General features: G+C 39.9%; 1 protein-coding gene across 7 annotated transcripts in view; it reads right to left on the bottom strand.

Annotated features, from left to right (window-relative positions):
• Window positions 1–20779, bottom strand: part of LOC149444764 (uncharacterized) — a 183082-nt gene that overhangs the window by 1854 nt on the left and 160449 nt on the right. For all 7 annotated transcript variants that reach the window (XM_089654563.1, XM_089654567.1, XM_089654565.1 and 4 more), the window contains 3 exons: window positions 18585–18651; window positions 13614–13736; window positions 10378–10446 (listed from right to left, as the gene is read on the bottom strand). In XM_089654563.1, the coding sequence (XP_089510689.1) occupies window positions 10378–10446; window positions 13614–13736; window positions 18585–18651 (259 nt within the window). The remainder of the gene's footprint in view (window positions 1–10377; window positions 10447–13613; window positions 13737–18584; window positions 18652–20779) is intronic.

The raw sequence follows: 20779 nt of genomic DNA, 5'->3' as shown, positions 1-20779 counted from the left end.
AAACCTTTGCCATGTAACCTCTGTAATTCTGCGCTGTTCAGTTCAGAGAACAATTTTAACTGGATGCATGTAACACCTACTACACCACACTGAGTGTTTCTTATTCTACTGATAGTCTTGCCTTTTGTCCCTAAGGAACACAGAACACCTTCTTTGCTATGGCTTTGCACCTTCTGAGAGAGCCAGCACCTATACAAGGTGCTGAGGCTAAGAAATTGGTCACTGAAGACCACAGAAGTAATGCATTCTCATAAGAACAATACGTTAAATTATATGTATGTTTGTGAGTTTTAATATGTGTGTTGCTAGAAATATTTTTTCTTTTAAAATGCTTGTAAACCTTGTTTTTTTTTTTTTTCTTATTTAAAATACTTACCTACTCTGTACAATGGTATTGCACAGAGCGGGAACGGTCCTCTCCTTGGGTCCCCTGCCAGCGCTCTAGGCTCTTCACTTCTTTTCCATGTGCTACCATAGGAATCAATTTCCTATGCAGGCACATGTGTGGGCATGCTCCTGAGCTCTGCTCTGCATGTCCATTAAGATAATCCAAAGATATGGTACGCTACTCAAACAACCACCAAAATTCACCTGTAAAAATAAATATGAAGTACTCCCAATAAATTACAAAGTGCAATTGTGCAAAAAATATAAAAAACGGGACAGAAAAAACAGTGTTATAGGGAACAAATGATGTGTTTGCAAACCAAAGTCCATATAATAAAGTGCTTGATAAATGAGTCCAAATAACTACTGTGACGGAAATCAATCAACATACAAAAGTGTCAAATGTGTATCCTTCACCACGCACACACTATATTGCCAAAAGTATTGGGACGCCTGCCTTTACACACACATGAACTTTAATGGCATCCCAGTCTTAGTCCGTAGGGTTCAATACAGAGTTGGCCCACCCTTTGCAGCTATAACAGCTTCAACTCTTCTGGGAAGGCTGTCCACAAAGTGTAGGAGAGTGTCTATGGGAATGTTTAACCATTCTCCCAGAGGCGCATTTGCGAGGTTAGGAGTTTATGTCGGATGAGAAGGCCTGGCTCGAAGTCTCTGCTCTAATTCATCCCCAAGGTGTTCTATCGGGTTGAGGTCAGGATTCTGTGCAGGCCAGTCAAGTTCCTTCACCCCAAACTCCCTCATCCATGTCTATATGGACCTTGCTTTGAGCACTGGTGCGCAGTCATGTTGGAACAGGAAGGGGCCACGCCCAAACTGTTCCACAAAGTTGGGAGCATGAAATTATCCAAAATGTCTTGGTATGTTGACGCCTTAGTTTCTTCACTCAACTAAAGGGCCAAACCCAACCCCTGAAAAGCAACCCCACACCATAATACCCCATCCACCAAATGTCATACTTGGCACAATGTAGTCAGGCAAGTACTGTTCTACTGGCAACCACCAAACCCAGACACATCCGTCTGATTACCAGACAGAGAAGCATGATTCATCCCCCCCAGAGACTACGTCTCCACTGCTCTAGAGTCCAGTGGTGGTGTGCTTTACACCACTGCATCCGACACTCTGCATTGCATTTGGCGATGTAAGGCTTGGATGCAGCTGCTCAGCCAAGAAGACCCATTCCATGAAGCTCTCTACACACTGTTGTGCCAATCTGAAGGCCGTAAGAAGTTTGGAGGTCTTTAGCTATTGACTCTGCAGACAGTTGGCAATATCTGCACACGCATGTGCTGACCCCACTCTATCATTTTACGTGGCCTACCCCTTTGTGGTTGAGTTGCTGTTGTTCCCAGTTGCTTCCACTTTGTTATAATACCACTAACAGTTGACCGTAGAATATTTAGTAGCAAGGAAATTTCACGGATGGACTTCTTGCACAGGTGGCAACCTCATGGTACCACGCTTGAGTTCACTGAGCTCCTGAGAGCGACCCCTTCTTTCACAAATGTTTGTAGAAGCAGTCTGCATGCCTAGGTGCTTGATTTTATACACTTGTGCCATGGAGGTGATTGGAACACCTGAATCCAATGATTTGGAGGAGTGTCCAAATACGTTTGGTAATATAGTGCATCTAGCCTGTTACCAAATGGTTTGATCTCAGATTAAGTCCTCATGCAAACTGCTAAATATAGCAGGACCCCAAAAAATTCTTCAAATATATTAAAAGTAAAAAGGTCCGGTCTGAGCATGTAGGCCCTTTACAAAATAATCTAGTGTGGGTGACTGGGGACAAAAAGAAGGCAAATTTATTTAATACCTTCTTCAGCTCTGTGTATACAAAAGAGCATGGGTGAGCTCTTGTCCATAATGGGCATGGTATTGACACAGCTCCAGATCTAAATTGCCTCACAATCGATATGATCCAGAAATATTTAGACAGAATAAAGCACCTGGACTGGATGGCATACACCCACGGGTCCTTAACCTCCCTGGCGGTATGATTATGTCAGGAATTTTGTACCAAAAGCGGTACCATTTTTTTTGCATGGAAATATGTATTTTTTTTATTGTAGGCTTGTAATTTAGGAATAACTCCCTGAAATCTGTCCGAACAAGAGTCTAGTAAACATTCCGGATATGATAAAACTTGAAACACGAAATCATAAATTATAATTTAATAAATACTCATAAAAAATAATATAATAATAAATTTAATTCAATAATATAATCAAACCAAAAACACTGAAATTTGAAATACAGCGCCAAGTTCGCACATCACTGAGCAAAATTGCAAAATCGTTTTCAGTGTCTGACGAATTTCCCCCATGAATCATTATCACTCAATTCTGCAAGTGGTTCTAATTTACTATCGCTGTTCTCTAGCCGGTCTAAAACTGATTTTGACCTAAAGGGACGCTTTTTGGACGCCGTGAACTTTCTACTTTCCAGGCAGAAAGAACAGTCAAAATGCAGGCAGGGCACAGGAAAAAGCAGTAGGGACAAAATGTATGTGAAATGCTTTGATACAGGAATGTTTTGCTATGAAATAATCGTTTTAAAAAAAGTAATTTTTTTTAAATTTTCAAATTTGCCGCCAGTTCCGGCGCCCGTATGTCCCGACGTCACAGGGACCGGAACATGGAAGCCAAATGCTGGCATCGGCCGGAGGAGATGGCTGAGGACACTGCAGGGGACACATCGTGGGAGCGAAGGACAAGGTAAGCGCTGTAGGCAATCCCTGTGCAACGCCGCATGGTAACCCCGAGTGTAGCTCGGGGTTACCGCTTTTGGTACTGAAACATTACCCAAAGCTACACTCAGGAATACCGCCAGGGAGGTTAAAGAATTGAGCTCTGTCATTTCAAAGTCAATGTTCCTAATTTTTAGGGACTCTTTAATGACTGGCATAGTACCACTGGATTGGCGTAAGGCCAATGTGGTGTCAATATTTAAAAAGGGGTCAAAATCTTTACCAAGTAATTAGAGACCTGTTAGTTTAGCTTCTGTAGTTGGGAAGATACTGGAGAGTTTAATAAAAGACCACATAGATGAGTTCTTGCTGGAAAAAAAAGCAACAGACAGCATGGATTCATGAAAGACGTGGTATACTTGGATTTTGCAGAGTAGTGATTAACGATTCATACTCTGAATGGTCTAGGGTTGTCAGTGGTGTACCCCAAGGTTCAGTGTTGGGACCTTTACTTTTTAATATATTTATAAACAATATATGGTCTGGAATTAAAAATCCCATTTCAGTCTTTGCAGATGACACCAAGCTTTCCAGTGGAATAACATCCTTACAGGAAGTCTCCAATTTACAAGCCAACCTCAATGCACTGTTTAATTGGGCAACTATGTGGCAAATGAGGTTTAATGTTGAGAAATGTAATGTTCTGCACTTGGGGGCTAAGAATATGCATGCATCATACATACTGGGGGGGTACAACTGGGGGAATCAATGGTGGAGAAGGATCTGGGGGGTTCTGGTAGGTCACAAGCTTAATAATGGCATGCAATGCCAAGCTGCGGTTTCTAAAGCGAGCAAAATCCTCTCTTGTATTAAGAGGTATAGACTCCAGAGAGAAAGATATCATATTACCCTGCTACTAATCATTAGTAATACTTCATATGAAATATGCAGTTCAATTTTGGGCACCAATTCACAAAAAGAACATTGGGGAACTGGAGAAAGTACAGAGAAGGGCAACCAAACTGATAAGAGGCATGGAGGAGCTCAACTATGAGGAAAGATTAGAGGAACTGAATTTATTCTCTTGAGAAGAGGAGATTAAGAGGGGATAAGAGCAACATGTATAAATACATCAGTGGTTCATATAGTGAACTCGGTGTAGAGCTATTCACCCTGAGGTCATCACAGAGGACAAGGGGCACTCTTTATGTCTGGAGGAAAATAAATGTAATCTCCAAATATGGAAAGGTTTCTTCACAGTAAGAGCTGTGAAAATGTGGAATAGACTCCCTCAAGAGTTGGTTCTAACCAGCTCAATGGATTGATTTAAAAAAGGCCTGGATTCTTTCTTGGATACACAGAATATAACTGGATACTAACATTTTATAGGTAGAGTTGATCCAGGGAATATTAGATTGCTTCTCGGGGAATCAGGAAGGAATTTTTTCACCATGCAGGAGCAAATTGGGTCATGCTTTGCTGGGTTTTTTTGCCTTCCTCTGGATCAACTGTGGGTATAGGATTATAACTTTTTTTTTATGGTTGATCTGGATGGACTTTTGTCTTTTTTCAGCCAGATTAATTATGTAACTTTGCACACTGGGAGTAACGCCAGTAGCATTAGCTGTAAAAAGTCACATTAAAAACATGGGTTTTTCAGGATTTTTTAGCTTTTTTGTATTAGCCTTTAGCCACATTTTGCAGGTTTTTTTAGCATTTTTTTACACACAAAAAATAACATTTTGGCTAAAAAAAAAAAACCACCCAAAAATGCCAGTTTGCCACGTTTTTCCACGTTTACCAGCGGTAGAGCATTGTTACAGCTAAAAAACTTCTCTAGAAACCCGCTAGTTCTGGGGTTTTTTCCAGCCAAAAACATCACTGCCAAAAAACACTGATTAAAGCCTATGTGTGCATGGACACATAGGATAACATGCTGGGGAGTTTACTGGCTGTAAGAAAAAATAACGTCAAAAGCCAAAAACAGCCGCTGTAAAAATGTCCAGTGTGCATGAGGACTCAAAGAGATCAATATGTACTTGTGTGTGTTAGTGTGTGTGTGTATCCCAGCACAGGATTCGCTGCAATCCACCATGAAGTTTCTGTGACACCAGTATCAGAAGGTAGATAATAGTTGTCTCGCTGGCACCTTGAAATGCCCCTCCAAAGAGAACCAAGGGAGCCGTAATAGTGGTATACCATTGAAATATCGATTTATTAAAATAGACTTGTACTTACAGAATCATAAAGAAACGCATAAAAACAGACAAGCCAAAAAAGTTTTTTCACGGCATACAATGAAAGAATTGTATGCTGTGAACCAGGTGCTGGCAAGACAACTATTATCTACCATCAGATACTAGTGTCACAGAAAACACATGGTGGGTTGCAACATGACCTGTGCTGGGATACAAACACGCAATCACATAATAATCATTTTTAGTCTGAGATCAAACCATTTGGTAAGAGGCTATGTGTGGTGAAGGATACACAATTGACACTTTCATATGTGGATTGATTTCCATCACAGCACTTATTTGGACTAATTTATCAAGCACTTTATTATGTGGACTTTGGTTTGCAAACATGTCATTTGTTTCATTTAACTAAGATTTTTCTGTTCGGTTTTATATTTCTTGCACAAGTGCACTTTCTGTGATTTATTTTAAGCAATTATTGGAAGTACTTCATATTTATAATTGTAGGTGAATTTTGGTTATTTGAGTAGCACACCATATCTTTGGATTATTATGTCAGTGTTCAGGCTATTTTGGTTGCAGCACCCTTCATGATACACTTTGCAATATGAATCCACTAAGCGCAGGGTACACTTTAATTTTTTTGATCTGTGTGTCCATTGACACACACAGCATGGCTCAAACCCGTCCTCCGCTCTCTGCTCACTGGATTTGATGGACATGCCTCTATGTCCTGTGAGAGAGGGAAGACAGGAGAGAGCCCCTGCTAATGGGCACAGCGTTGGAGGAGTGAGGATTTGGGTAAATATTTGGGGGGATAAGGGGGCAAAAAGGATGGTGGAACATTTTTTACCTTAATGCAGGAAATGTATTAGGGTAAAAATGTTTTCCCTTTAGTACCAATTTAACTGAATAAATTATTTCACTTATTAACATCTTTTACTCAAGAGTTATGAAGGCCAGAAGTCATCAATCTTTAGTTAGGTTTTGCTGGAGTAAGCATGTGTTAATTATTAATAAATTACTAATAAATAACCTGTGCTGTCCTGCCCATCCAAAACTGATATTTAGTTAAAGGTAGAACCTGATGTGCAGAGTTAACTCTTGACTTCCTAAACGGTATGTCTTGGATATTTCAAGAGCATGACCTACCTGCTATGGTTTGTGACTCTCTGTACACCTTAGAATATTGGATGTTTCTGCATACATTTGTCTAATTCAGCATTTTTCATAAGATAAAATAAAGGATCCAACAGGGAGAATGAGACCCCCTCCTAATGGCCACAGCAGGTGTGCAGATCCAGGAATTAAACATAGAATTCTCACCAATTCCCTGAGAAATATACAAAGCCAGTATGTGGCCTAAATCTCCAGCATCATCAAAACCTGAAATATCCATCCTGGCTTCAGATCAACAGTGACTGCAGGACTCATCAGCCTGTCCTATTCTTTGGATTTACTATTTATTTTACTTGGCCAGGTTTTTCAACTTCTGCACTCTGGAAGTCTCATGTTTGTAATAAAAAGTATAGAAGATCTAGATCACACAGCTGAATATCTGATGGTGTAATACAGCCAAGACCTGGTTCACACCTATGCGCTTTTATGTGAGTTTTGAAGTGCATAAAAACACATGTATCATAAAAATACATGGTTTCCAAGGAGACCGTTTACATGTGTGTGCTGCATTGAGTGGTGTTGTAAAAGATGGGGTATGTCTGATATTCTATTAATTTACCTACATTTTCTGGGCCAATTAAAGTCTATGGAAGTGCATAAAAATGCGTGAAAAAATGCACTAAAAAAGCACCATAAAGAACATTAAAAAAACGCAAGTAAAAATGCATGACATCAAAAGCAGAAACATATATTTGGTCCTTCAGGAATTATTGGAGCACAGTCATTTGTCTGCTCCTTCTCATATCATAAAATGCAAAAAAGTAGTTTTATATTATATAAGTCTATTATTTAGTATTTGTGTTCTGTGCTTGCCAGGCTCTGGGACATGAACATCTATATACCCTTGGAAATCTATGACCATCATTACAGATGATATAAACAGTGCTCCCACATCTCTAATAAATGCATTGTCCCAACCTCATTGTGAAGCAAACATACTCTGCTTGTAAACGGGTTGCTAGTTGGGCACTGCCCCCCAGACGGGAGAATTTGGGTAAATGTTTTTCTCGGGTCTTTGGCTTGGTGGGTGATATATAAGAGGGACAGTGGTCCAGAGCAAGGAGAGAGAGAGAGAGGAAGTCAAGCAGGACCTAATCTTTGAGCCCAGACGATGTGGAGAGAAAGCCTAAAGCCAACTTCTGAGAGTCTGTGACAATGTAAGATGTGATCAGGACCTGGGGTTCGCCTTGAAGACACCAGCTACTGGGGAATGCCACTGATGGACCTTTAGAATATGGATTCTGCCTTTGCAGGTATCCCGGGGCAGCACATAATCTGAGTTTTGTATGAGCACACAGGAAAAGGACTGTCTTGTCTATTGGACGTTGTAATGTTTTTGGCACTTTAATGTTAGGTAAAACATTGAAACTTTGCCTTCTGCTTGTTCTAAATAATTTAAAGGAGTGCAATGCAAGTAATTGTCACATTTCTACAGCTTTGGGTCACTAGCATATTGGGGTATGAAGAGATAGCACTTAAGAGTCATTCTTGTGCAGTACAAGTGGTTACCAGGGGTAACTAAAGTCTACAGTTGTCTACAGTCTACCTGTCGGTAGTGTGTACCTGTTATAGGTGGACCAGCCTCTAGCAGCGAGGAAGAGGTTGTTGGCACTCCGCCACGGTCTGCCTCCCATGGCAACGGGAGTGGACTCTTACCACAGAGGCCACCATCTTATACAGGAGATATGGAAGCTCAAGAGTCAAGTCAAATGTATATGTGGAGCCCATGCTAGGTGTAAAGTAGTGGAAAACACTGGACAGATGGTTGTGGACAAGGCTCAGCGTTTCCCTCCTAATTGCAAGTTTCAGTGGGAAGATATACATTTACAAGGGGACCCGAGAGTTAACTGAAGAACAGTTATGGTGTAAATGTGCATGGTGTACATTCATCTCTAAAAGTGGAGGTAGAGTATTCCCCTATATCGGCCTCAGCTTTGTCCCAGGACATTGGTGAAAATGGCACAAGAGTAAAGGTACCCCAAAAGTGTGAAGTAGAGTGATCCTGTTATACAGTGCATCCAGAAAGTATTCACAGCGCTTATCTTTTACCACATTTTGTTATGTTAGTCTTATTCCAAAATGGATTCATTTAATTTTTTTCCTCAACATTCCACAAACAATACCCCATAATAACAACGTGAAAGAAGTTCGTTTTGAATCTCTGCAATTTATTAGAAAAAAACAAAACAAAAAAAACCACATGTACCTAAGTATTTACAGCCTTTTCTCAATACTTTGTTGAAGCACCTTTAGCACCAATTACAGCCTCAAGTCGTTTTGAGTATGATGCTACAAGCTTGGCACATCTATTTTTGGGCAATTTCTCCCATTCTTCTTTGCAGTACCTCTCAAGCTCCATCAGGCTGGATGGGGAGCGTCGGTGCACAGCCATTTTCAGATCTCTCCAGAGTTGTTCAATTGGGTTCAAGTCTGGCCTCTGGCTGGGCCACTCCAAGAGATTCACAGACTTGGCCCATAGCCACTCCTTACTTATGTGGGCTGTGTGCTTAGGGTTGTTGTCCTGTTGAAAGGTGAACAGTTGCCCCAGTCTACGGTCCAGAGCGCTCTGGAACAGGTTTCATTAAGAATGTCTCTGTACATTGCTGCATTAATTTTTCCTTCGATCCTGACTAGTCTCCCAGTTCCTGCCACTGAAAAACATCCCCCCAGGATGATTCTGCGACCACCATGCTTCACTGCAGGGATGGTATTGGCCAGGTGGTGAGCGGTGCCTGGTTTCCTCCAGACATGACGCTTGGCATTCAGGCCAAAAAGTTCAGTCTTTGTTTCATCAAACCAGAGTTTTGTTTCTCATGGTCTGAGAGTCCCCCAGGTGCCTTTTGGCAAACTCCAGGTGGGCAGCCATTTGCCTTTTACTGAGGAGTGGCTTCTGTCTGGCCACTCTACCCTACAGGTCTGATTGGTGGAATGCTACAGAGATGGTTGTTCTTCTGCAAGGTTCTCCTCTCTCCACAGAGAAATGCTGGAGCTCTTTCAGAGTGACCATCAGGTGCTTGGTTACCTCCCTGGCTAAGGCCCTTCTCCCTCAATCGCTCATTTTGGCAGAATTGCCTGCTCTAGTTAGATTCCTAGTGGTTCCAAACTTCTTACATTTACGGATGATGGAGGCCACTGTGGTCATTGGGACCTTCAATGCTGCAGAAATTTTTCTGTACCCTTCCCCAGATCTGTGCCTTGATGCAATCGTGTCTCGGAGGTCTACAGACAATTCCTTGGACTTCATGGCTTGGTTTGTGCTCTGACATGCACTGTTAACTGTGGGACCTTATATAGACAGGTTTATGCCTTTCCTAATCATGTCCAATTAACTGAATTTCCCACAGGTGGAGTCCAATCAAGTTGTGGAAACATCTCAAGGATAATTAGTGGGAACAAGATGCACCAGAGCTCAATTTTGAGTGTCATGGCAAAGGCTGTGAATACTTGTAATAATGTACATGTGTTTTTTTTTTTTTCGTTTTTTATTTTTAATAAAGTGCAAAGATTTCAAAACAAACTTCTTTCACGTTGTCATTATGGGGTATTGTTTGTAGAATGTTGAGGAACAAAATTAATTTAATCCACTTTGGAATAAGGCTGTAACATAACAAAATGTGGAAAAAGTTAAGAGCTGTGAATACTTTCTGGATACACTGTAGGTACCTAGTGCAACCTGGAAGAACCCACCCCAGGGGTAGTCCTCTCATGTATCCCACACTTGGTATGGGTTATTGGGGAACATAGAGGAAGATCTGTCATCAGCTACCCCGTGCCCTGCCGACATGTTAGTGGAACCTATTCAGTTAAATCCAATAGTACCTGTCATGATGGTTCCTTTATTATATATACAGAACATATTTCTACAGAATATATAAAAATATATGCTATATATATTTTTACCTTCTGTTCCATTCATGAACTCAGCAAAACATTCACTTGCTTGGAGAAAGGAAAATGCTTGTTCAAAGTCTGAAGATAAAAGTAAGTAGAAGGTCAACAGGAGTTATTGAGACCCAAAACAGGTTAACATTTTGATTTGTTAAAGCCCGACTCTGGGCACAAAAAAATAAATAAAATACCCTTGTAGCGGGCTCCTCTGAGCTGCAAGGGTTAAATGCTTGTTCAATCAAGAAGAGGCTTCATTACTTACCAGTCTCCCTAATCCAGTACTCTCCTTTTCTTCTCAAAGCTCTGGGCTGAGGGCAGTCAGTTTGAATCATCATGTACAATGCAGGCCTATTTTATGAAATTATTGTACAGGATTTATATAGCGCCAACCATTTACGTAGCGCTTTACAATATAAAGGGGGACAGTACAATTACAATACAGTTCAATACAGAAGGAATAGGAGGGCCCTGCTCATGGAGCTTACAATCTGTACACTATTGTACATGGTGGGGGCAGGCATGCAATCAGGGCCAACAGCAGCTTAGAGAGAGGGCCGCAGGGTAGACCGGTCGCACCGCTGGTGGAACCCTGCTGAAGCGAGGAAAAAGCCTTTCCTGCAATGAGTATTTAACCCTTGCAATGTGGGAGAGTCCACAAAGGTTTTTTTTTTTTCCTCTTTTTTCCGTGTCCGGAGTAGGGCTTTAGTTTTTTTGTAGTCAGAGTAGGGAAGTAAGGAATACCTCCTTATGGCTTCATAAAGACTCAAAGTGTAGTGCATACTACTTTTATGGACCCGACCAGGCCATATGTGCCATGAATACAATAAATATATTTAGTAAAAAAAAAAAACTGAATAATACACCCATTTAATTTCCTTGTAACCAGGACAAACAATAGAGAAATAAAATGTTGAGAAGGATTCAGCATTTTATATTGGGAATTGAAAAAAAGGGTTTAATTTTTACAATTTATTTTGAAGTCGAACAATAAAAGACACAAATTAATGCAGCTCTGTATGCATTAATATAGCATCAAAAGGTAATATTTTTAACAGTGTAAGTACGTACATTTCTATTGGTGTGCTGCAGTACTCACGTGCCTAACAAAAAATAAAATGCTGATAGGAGAAAAGAACATAATGATGGAAAGATAAGCTCAGCAGTGTGCCACAGAAGCGTAACTATAAATGTTGCAGAATCACAAATCGTGACCCGGCCCTATTCTCCAGGGGTCCCCAGCGGTTCCCCTATCACATTTAGTTCTACATCTGGATAGGACTTTGTTTACTATGCTTCAGTTTGTGAATGTATGGGAAGCTCTGTACACAGCTACTTCTGTCCAATCATTCTGTGCAGCTGAGGCTGCAGAGATTGAGATTGAGGGTAATGTCCTCAACCTCCTTTTTCTGTCTCAAAAGTGAAACATCAAAGGTCATTGGGATGTCCTCAGCAGGGCTCCTAAAAAAAATTGTAAAAAAAAAACAAAATTGTAAAGTAAAAATAAAATAAAAACCCCAAAAAACTACCTTGTCCACTGTCCTACTGATACCATTTACTGCATTACTGACAAAGTCCACTACCATACTGACACCATCCACTGCTCTACTGACAGGCACCATTCACAGTTATACTGACACCAGTGGCAGAAGTACCAGTATCGGAAAGGTCAAACTTGCTACCAGGAACAATAGGGTCCAGTAGCGAGTGCAACGTTTGCGACCCTGGTAGTTTTGCCATCGTGGAAGACCCCCCCCCAAAACAGCAGGAAGGGGGCCCACTGCAGAAAATGTGAAAGAATCCCACTGTGGAACCATAATAAAGGGTCTTGCAATGGGAGTAAAGGGCCCCAGGATTAATGGAAAGGGACCCGGGATCAGTGGGACGGGCCCCAGCTGGGGGTCGGGGGGCCCTTCATGTTTACTTGCACAAGGGGGTCCTGAAGGTTCTAATTGCGCCTCTGGTGTCTCACTTTTCCTTTTTCTGTAGTGTCGCAGGATGATGGTAAGGTGGAGACTTGTAAGTGAAACTGCAGCAATTTTCAGGTCCCCTTTCAGACAGACATGTGCTGCGTGGTACAGCTATATAAATCTCAAAACTGGATAGACAGAAATGCAACTCCTTTGACATATTAAACAGCTCCTTTATATGTATTTCATTTGTGTATTAGGCTATTTGCCTTGAGTTCAGCTTTAACGCAAGTTATTAAAGTGTTACTAAACCCAGGACCCTGCATTTGCTATATCTGGTCTCCCACAGTACACAGAACATGGACATGCAATTATTTTAGTAAATATAAACTGAAAAATACCTTTTCTCATCAGCAGTTAGAGCAGTCTTGTGACTTCTATCAGTGTCCAGCAGAGCACTGGTTAAAGCTTGTAAGAGTTTTCATTTCTCCCGATTGTCCTATGAGTCTGCAGGACCCCTGACCCTCTGTCTGAACAGTGCTGATTGGCCCTGTGCTGATGACATGCACTCTCCCAAGGAAAAAAACCTCTCTAGTAACACACCAAACTGAGCATGTGCAGCTTGCCCCCAAGACTCTGTTCTATCAGGAAATGATTTGAGGACAGTAGAAGTAGAAGATTAGAGAAGATAAAATCAAACCTCTTTTACACAATGTGGAGGATTAACCCCTTAGGTTCCACAGTGAGTATAACAAGCGTGCTTTACTGCATATACAGACTGACTGTACTGTTCTGGATTTAGTAACACTTTAAAAGAAAGACAAATATAGCCTCTGAAAAATTTTAGTTTAAATGGACAGAAAAGTTAAAGTAGAATTAAAGGCAATTATTTTTTTTCCATTTTGGAAAGAGTGAGGGGGGGTTATAACCAGTGTCAGTTTTTTCTCCCATCTGTGTCTCACTGGAGAGATTTCCCTTCACATTCTGTCCCACAGCCAAACAGGAAGTGAGAGGAAATCCCTCCAAAGTGTGGGAATCCCTTGTCACCAACACTAGTGTCTCCAATGGAAATTTTCCCTCTACTACTTTTCTGGAGACAACTCAAAAATTGGATTTCTTTCATTTACTTTTACTTTGGATTATAACAGTAAATACGACAATTAGAGAGGGGGAATCTCCCTAACGGGGCCATAGAAAGCAGTAAAAACCTGACAGTTGTTCTAATCCCTCTCCACTTTATCCAAAACTTAAAAAGAAAAAAGTTTTTCCTTCAGTCCTACTTTAACATTACTGTTTAATATTTGAATCTATATTGTTCATAATTAATAGCAGCAATAATACCTCTGTCCTTGGGCTGTTCGTGAACAATCTTGTGAAAGACCGATTTCATGTAACATGTTACCAGGGTTAGCAAGAATTCTCTGCATTTGTTCTCTCGGCACAAATCCCAGAAAGCTTGAGCTGCTATAAACATATTCAAAATGATTAGACTTTTTAAAAAGGAAAACAATGAATGAGAAGACAACGTGCACTATGCAAGTTCAGGAATCCTATGCCACCAATCAGAAATGATCTTACAAAGTAATATAACTTGCCCAAATCTGAGCAAAGCTAAAATGTGATCCAACATCCAAAGAATATAATATTTCTCTCTGGTGTGAACTGTGTTTGTAATCTACAATTAAATCTGTTTATGGGTTTACTATGAAAAGTTCCACCAAATGGTCTTTGGCATTCTTTTTTTATAAAACTGACTTTTTATTGATTTTCTAGATAAGTGCATAAGCCCTGGTTCACACCAGTCCGGCTTTTAAGTCGTGCTATGTCAGCGTGATTTCAAAGCCAACGATCAGTGTGATTTTAATGTGCAGTTTCATTGCGGCTTCATTAACAGATATTAATACAAGTCGCAATCAAATTGCACAAAAACTGTGCACAATGGAACCGTTCAAATCATTTCAAATGAGGTGTGACTTGTCATGTGATTTTGAACTGTCAAATCGCATAGGTGTGAACCAGGGCTAAGTGTCAGGTATACAAGCCAAATATTGTAGATTGCTTCAAAAGCAGCAGATCATAGTTTAAGCAAGAGCATATATGTCATGTGCACAGTTAGCCTGCTGCATACTGCTGCCTAAAAACACATCCTTTTTGTATATAGGCATTTTCTTCTACTGAAATAAATGCAGACCATGGTTTGTAGCAGTTCTGGGGTTTGGTACCACTGAAAAAGTATTTTGTATTGGTTTTCAGAAGTATTTCCTCCACTAGAATCTGTTCTAATTTTTTATATATAAATGTTTGACTGTGGATTGGAGGAGAAGTGAGGTCAGCACTTTGTAGATATTATAGATTAGGCCTTTCCTCAAAAGGCCTGCTAGACAAAATTCTGCAAATGTTGTCCGTTTAGGAAATTATAGGGTATTCGCTAAAGAATTAGGCATTGATTTACTAAAGGCAAATGGACTGTACCCTCTGGTAGTGTAGTTGCTGCACTGCTTAGTAAATGAGGGGAAGCTCCGCTGACTTCCATCATCCAGTCATATGCAAGCAAAATGGTTTTTTTTGTGGTTTTTTTAATTTTCTGTCCATGTAATTGGGTATTTATTGCAAAGTGAGGAGTCAACTCATTTACTAAGCGAATGCCCTTTTGGTCCTTCCTATATCAGGGATGTTCAATTTTATATCGTTTGATGCTTGGGACAGTTCTGAGCAACGGGCAGGTGTTTTTTTTTTTTTTTAACCTTCTACATACGTTTCACCTAGCGGCGTCTTCAGGAAGATGCCGCTAGGTGAAATGTACATAGAAGAAGGATCCTGTCACTTCCGAGTCCCTATGACATCACATCCTGCCCGCTGGTAGTGAGGCTTGGAACGCATGCCGGCCATCACAATTGAGATTCACGATACACAGGCTACATAGACTGGTGCCAGTATTTGGGCACTGTCACATGTGAGCATATTGACATTTTATATATCTCAACCATGGTCTTTAATAATTATTATACTTAGAGCATTCTAATCTATTTGGTTTATATGAGCTACTTGGAGCACTATCTATACCTTGAGGAGAGCCTGGAATTGGGAATCCATTCAATTAACCATTCACCCAGAGCTTCGAGAACACCTATCTGGGGGTTGTTATTTTTGGTTCCTTGGATCAAAATTCCATATTAGGAGACCAGGAGGCCCAGTCCATGAGAGCTTGCTGTTGGCTGTCAGCTTATTGCATGACCATAGTGGTTTTTGACCACCTTAACCGGGGCCAATAATTTCTGGTGTGAGAGGAATTCACTTATTGCCTACACATGGTGGAAAAGAAAATCTTTTGATCTGCTGGCTAACATTTCATGGGACTGTCATACACTTTATCTTTAACTGCTTCCCGTCTGGCCTTTAGCAGAAATACTGCTACAGGGCGGCATGGGTGTGCAAAATCACGTGTATATATACACTATTTTGCATCTCCGGGTAAGGGGCACACGTGCCCTACTTGCGCTGCCATTCACTGTTGTGGCTGTCAATCACCATGCCCCGGCCGGTAATTACTCACCGGCGCCCGGTGATTTCCGACTATCACCGACGGGGAGGAAGACTGTTTTGTTTTCTAACAGTCTTCCTCCCCTTCAGCTCAGACACACTACTCTGGATGGCTGTGCACAGCATAGCCATCCTGAGAAGTGCTTACAGTGAAGCACCAAGACACCGGCCCCCTAGTAAAACACTCCCAGCACACAGTTAACCCTTTGATCGCCCCTCATGTTAACCTTTTCCTGCCCAGTGCCATTAGTACAGTGTCAGTGCTTTTTTTTTTAGCACTGATCACTGTATTGGTGTCACTGGGGATGTCAGTGACACCAAGTCATTTCCCCCTAGTGTCAGAATGTCCGCCGCAGTCACGCTATAAGTTGCTGATTGCGTCATTACTAGTAAAAATGGAACACAAAAAAAAAACACAGTATATATACACCATTTGTAAAAGCTATAACTTTCACGTAAACCAATTAATTTACGCGTATTGGGATTTTTTTTTAGCAAAGGCATGTCGCAGAATACATTTTGGTGTAAATTTATGATGAAATTTGATTTTTACTGGACATGTTTAATAACAAAATCAAAAATATTGTTTTTTCTCAAAATTGCTGTTTTTTTATAGCGCAAAAAAATAAAAACTGCACAGGCGATCGAATACCACCGAAAGAAAGCTCAATTCGTGGGAAAAAAAGGAAGTAATTTCCATTTGGGTGCAACGTTGCATGACCGTGCAATTGTCAGTCTAAGTAACGAGGAGCCATAATGCAAAAAATGGCCTGGTCAGGAAGGGGGGTAAATCCTCAGGAGGGCAAGTGGTTAATATATTTTGTCTGGGACTTTAAGTCGCTTTATGTTGCTGTGAGATTATTTTGATATAATTTATCATGTCTTATTGAAAATGGAAATGTCCTCCTGCGCTTAATACAGGTAAGGTCCCTAAATTAACAGCTGCTCTCACTCTCCCTTAAACCATTAAGTAACCAATTATATAACCTTAAATTAGTGAAGCGCTAATATAATCTATACATATATTAAAGTGCCATCAGTGAATAATAGTGCTTTGGTGTTAATAATTTCTTACTGATCAATGAAACACTATAACTGATATATACCAAATTAACAACTCATATTAATATATATAAAAATCAAACTAATCCATAATATATCAGTGATAGATAATATAATCCGTGAAAAAGACTATATTTATATCTACAATAAATTCCTACTTCACATCCAATATTAAAGTGAAAAATAATGATCGATATTTAAAGTGAAAAGTGTATATGACAAACATAAACCTTTCAATGTGCATATACAAAAAAATATATATATAAAAAATATATATATAAAAAAAGTCCATGCAGGTGTAACTTGTGACAAAACGAACAGTGATCTTCACTTCTAGTGCTCAAATAAATCCTCAAATGGCAGCAGTGCCTGCTCACCTCCCCACACTGACCCTCAAGGGGCCAAAAGGCTACTGGTCTCCTCTATGGCCAATCTTTATTTCCAGGTAGCTCAGCAGGGGATCACAGGATTTCCACTCCACCTCCACTCACACGTCATATAGGACACAAACAGAACTTCCCATAGTGTAATATTGTTTAATACAAACACTTCTAGAACATATTGGTTACACTCACATTTGTTTCCTGGTTACAGAAAGCTTTCCACCTCATCCCATAGGTGTATCACATGAAACAAGGGAAACCAATATGGCCGCTGCGTCCGGACATGCGTCCCCACGTGACCGGAAGTGACGTAACTCCAAACCGGATATGGCGTACCGACGCGTTGCGTCACGTGCGTCGTGTCTTCATCAGCGTTAACAATATTACACTATGGGAAGTTCTGTTTGTGTCCTATATGACGTGTGAGTGGAGGTGGAGTGGAAATCCTGTGATCCCCTGCTGAGCTACCTGGAAATAAAGATTGGCCATAGAGGAGACCAGTAGCCTTTTGGCCACTTGAGGGTCAGTGTGGGGAGGGGAGCAGACACTGCTGCCATTTGAGGATTTATTTGAGCACTAGAAGTGAAGATCACTGTTCGTTTTGTCACAAGTTACACCTGCATGGACTTTTATATATATATATATATATATATATATATATATATATATATATATATATATATATATATATATTTTTTTTTTGTATATGCACATTGAAAGGTTTATGTTTGTCATATACACTTTTCACTTTAAATATCGATCATTATTTTTCACTTTAATATTGGATGTGAAGTAGGAATTTATTGTAGATATAAATATAGTCTTTTTCACGGATTATATTATCTATCACTGATATATTATAGATTAGTTTGATTTTTATATATATTAATATGAGTTGTTAATTTGGTATATATCAGTTATAGTGTTTCATTGATCAGTAAGAAATTATTAACACCAAAGCACTATTATTCACTGATGGCACTTTAATATATGTATAGATTTATTATTTTAGCGCTTCACTAATTTAAGGTTATATCATGTCTTTTGATTTATTGCCTACCTATTCATAATTTTATTTTCACAAGTGTATTTCGCTATTTAGGGACAGCTGATATTATTGGCCTAGTGCTGGCACCATTTACAAATTTCTGATGTTCACTGATTTAAGGTTTTTGAAGGTGCCACAATATTGCTTATTCACAACTCAGTATTTCCTATAAGTTGTTTTAAAATCTGTGTGTTGCTGAGAAAACAGATGTGATCAGGAAGGATTGTTTTATAACTTCTAATGACCTATACCATATTTTGCATTATATTGTAAACCAACCTTTTGTTGTATCTCCAGTTCTTGACATCTGTTCTTCAGCCTCCTTATAACTCTCCATCAGTTTACTCTGGAAGCAAACATTAGACATTTTACTTCTAGATGCATTTCTCTTAAAGTAAAATAGAATAAACAGTGGTTAAAGGTGTCTTAGATATACAGTATATGTGAAGGTGATTAGCCTAATGAAAGAAAACAATTGTTATTTATGTGCCTGTAGGCATCCATCATGTACAGTATACATTCTGTGCTTACTAGTTTGTTGTGCTACACAGTGACTTTACTGCGTTTATGCTTTCCTGCAAATATAGAGCAAAATCAACTGAGGCTCACTAAATGCTGCAACTGATGAAATCTCAGCAGTTGTCCAATAAGGGTGCAAACTGCATAGGCAGACATACAAACAGTAATGTACATTTCTTTAGTCTCAGTAAAATGTTATCCGACGAAAGACCAGGGACAGCACAACTGATATAGTATATCCATTGTCTACATCGAATGCCAGGTTCATCTAACTCCTAATTGTTTATAAAAATTGAATGTATGTGACAAAAATGGAGGAACTTGGGTTGATGGGGAACTTGACCCTCTCTCAAAAGGACCAAATCAAACTAAAACAGCAAAACTTTGCATTACTGGATTGTCTTTAGCTTTTCTGATGTAGTAAGCTCATTCTGGTGGAGAGTATCTAGGGTTACCCTCTAGCTTAAAGTGTTACAAACCCATAACCGTAAAATCAGTCTGTATATGCAGAAAAGCATGCTCACCGTGGAATTTAAGGGGTTAATCCTCTACATTGTATAAAAAAGATGTTTAATCCGGTCTCTGACTCAGATCCTGATAGAACAGAGCCTTGGGGGCAAGCTGCACATGCTCAGTTTGGTGTGTATTGATTTTTTCTTTCCTTGGTAGAGTGCATGTGATCAGCACAGGGCTAATCAGTACTGTCCAGACAGAGGGTCAAGGGTCATGCAGTCTCATAGGACAGTGAGATGAGAATGAAAACTCCTCCAAGCTTTAACCAGTGCTCTGTTGGACACGAATAGAAGTCACAAGACTGCTATATACTGCTGATGAGCAAAGGTGATTTATCAGTTTGTTTACTAAAATAATTGCATTTCCATGTTCTAAGTACTGTAGGAGACCAGATATAGTGAATGCAGGGTCATGGGTTTAGTAACACTTTAATCTTTCTTACCCTTCTTTCATGCTTTCTTCTACCCTCCCTCCAGTTGTTCGTTTTTTCCTAATCCCCTTCATTATGTTCCTGATCCTCTGCCCATCCCCCCCAGTGGTCCACTATCCATTCTTTTTCCCTCCCTTCTCTGCACCCCCATTTTTTTTGGCCCAAATAGCATTTCCTGTCTTCTCTTTCTACCACCTATCTCCAGTTTGCTTTTCAGAACCTTCCCCTCCTACCTATTTTCCTTCTACTTCATTTTTGGCAAGAAACTACCTAATTTAAATAGTTCCCCCTTCCTACCCACTGCTCATACTGTCCTTGTTTCTCCCTACCCTGTCCTGTAACACACTTTCACAGCCAGTGGTATCTTTGTACGAGCTCATCTTAGACAGTAACTCAAATGTTACACAGATTTGAACAGTATCTGGTGTTACTTGTCATGTTTTCTGGCTGGTGGTTTGATGAACGTTCTTCATCATATTGTACTACACTTTTTTAAAGTTTTAAATAGACTTAGGAAGAATAAAAACTTCTGTCAGGTCTTTATTATTCTCCATTACCCCACTGGATAGATTTTGCTTTACTTCCTGTGCTTGTGATAGGACAAGAAATGAGGGAACAGTTGGCACTTGGACAAGAAAAATTAAAGACGATCATAACCGGACAGTTTCTAATATTTATTGAAAAAAATTGTTTTGTTGCAGTTAAAGGCTCCATGCACACTAGGAGTTTTGATAATACTGATAACGTTAGCTGTGTAAAGTCACATTAAAAATGTGAGTTTTTCAGCTTTCTTTAAGGTGATTGTAGCCGTATTAGTGCATTTGCGACAGAAACAATTGAGTACTGTCCGTGATACTTTTTTAATTTGCACTAACATACAATTTTGAGGACAAGCTGTATAGTACTGCTTGGACTTTGAAGAAGGGGACATACCCCGAAAGCTTGTCCTTAAATTGTATGTTAGTGCAAATAAAAAAAGTATCACGGACAATACTCAATTGTTTCTTCAGCT

This window comes from Staurois parvus, unplaced genomic scaffold (assembly GCF_062004578.1).
Source record: "Staurois parvus isolate SC_StPar_1 unplaced genomic scaffold, SC_StPar_1.0 ptg000778l, whole genome shotgun sequence".
Taxonomy (NCBI): Eukaryota; Metazoa; Chordata; class Amphibia; order Anura; family Ranidae; genus Staurois; species Staurois parvus.
The sequence above is the reverse complement of the archived record's forward strand: the minus strand, read 5'-3'. Positions and strand labels throughout refer to the sequence as shown.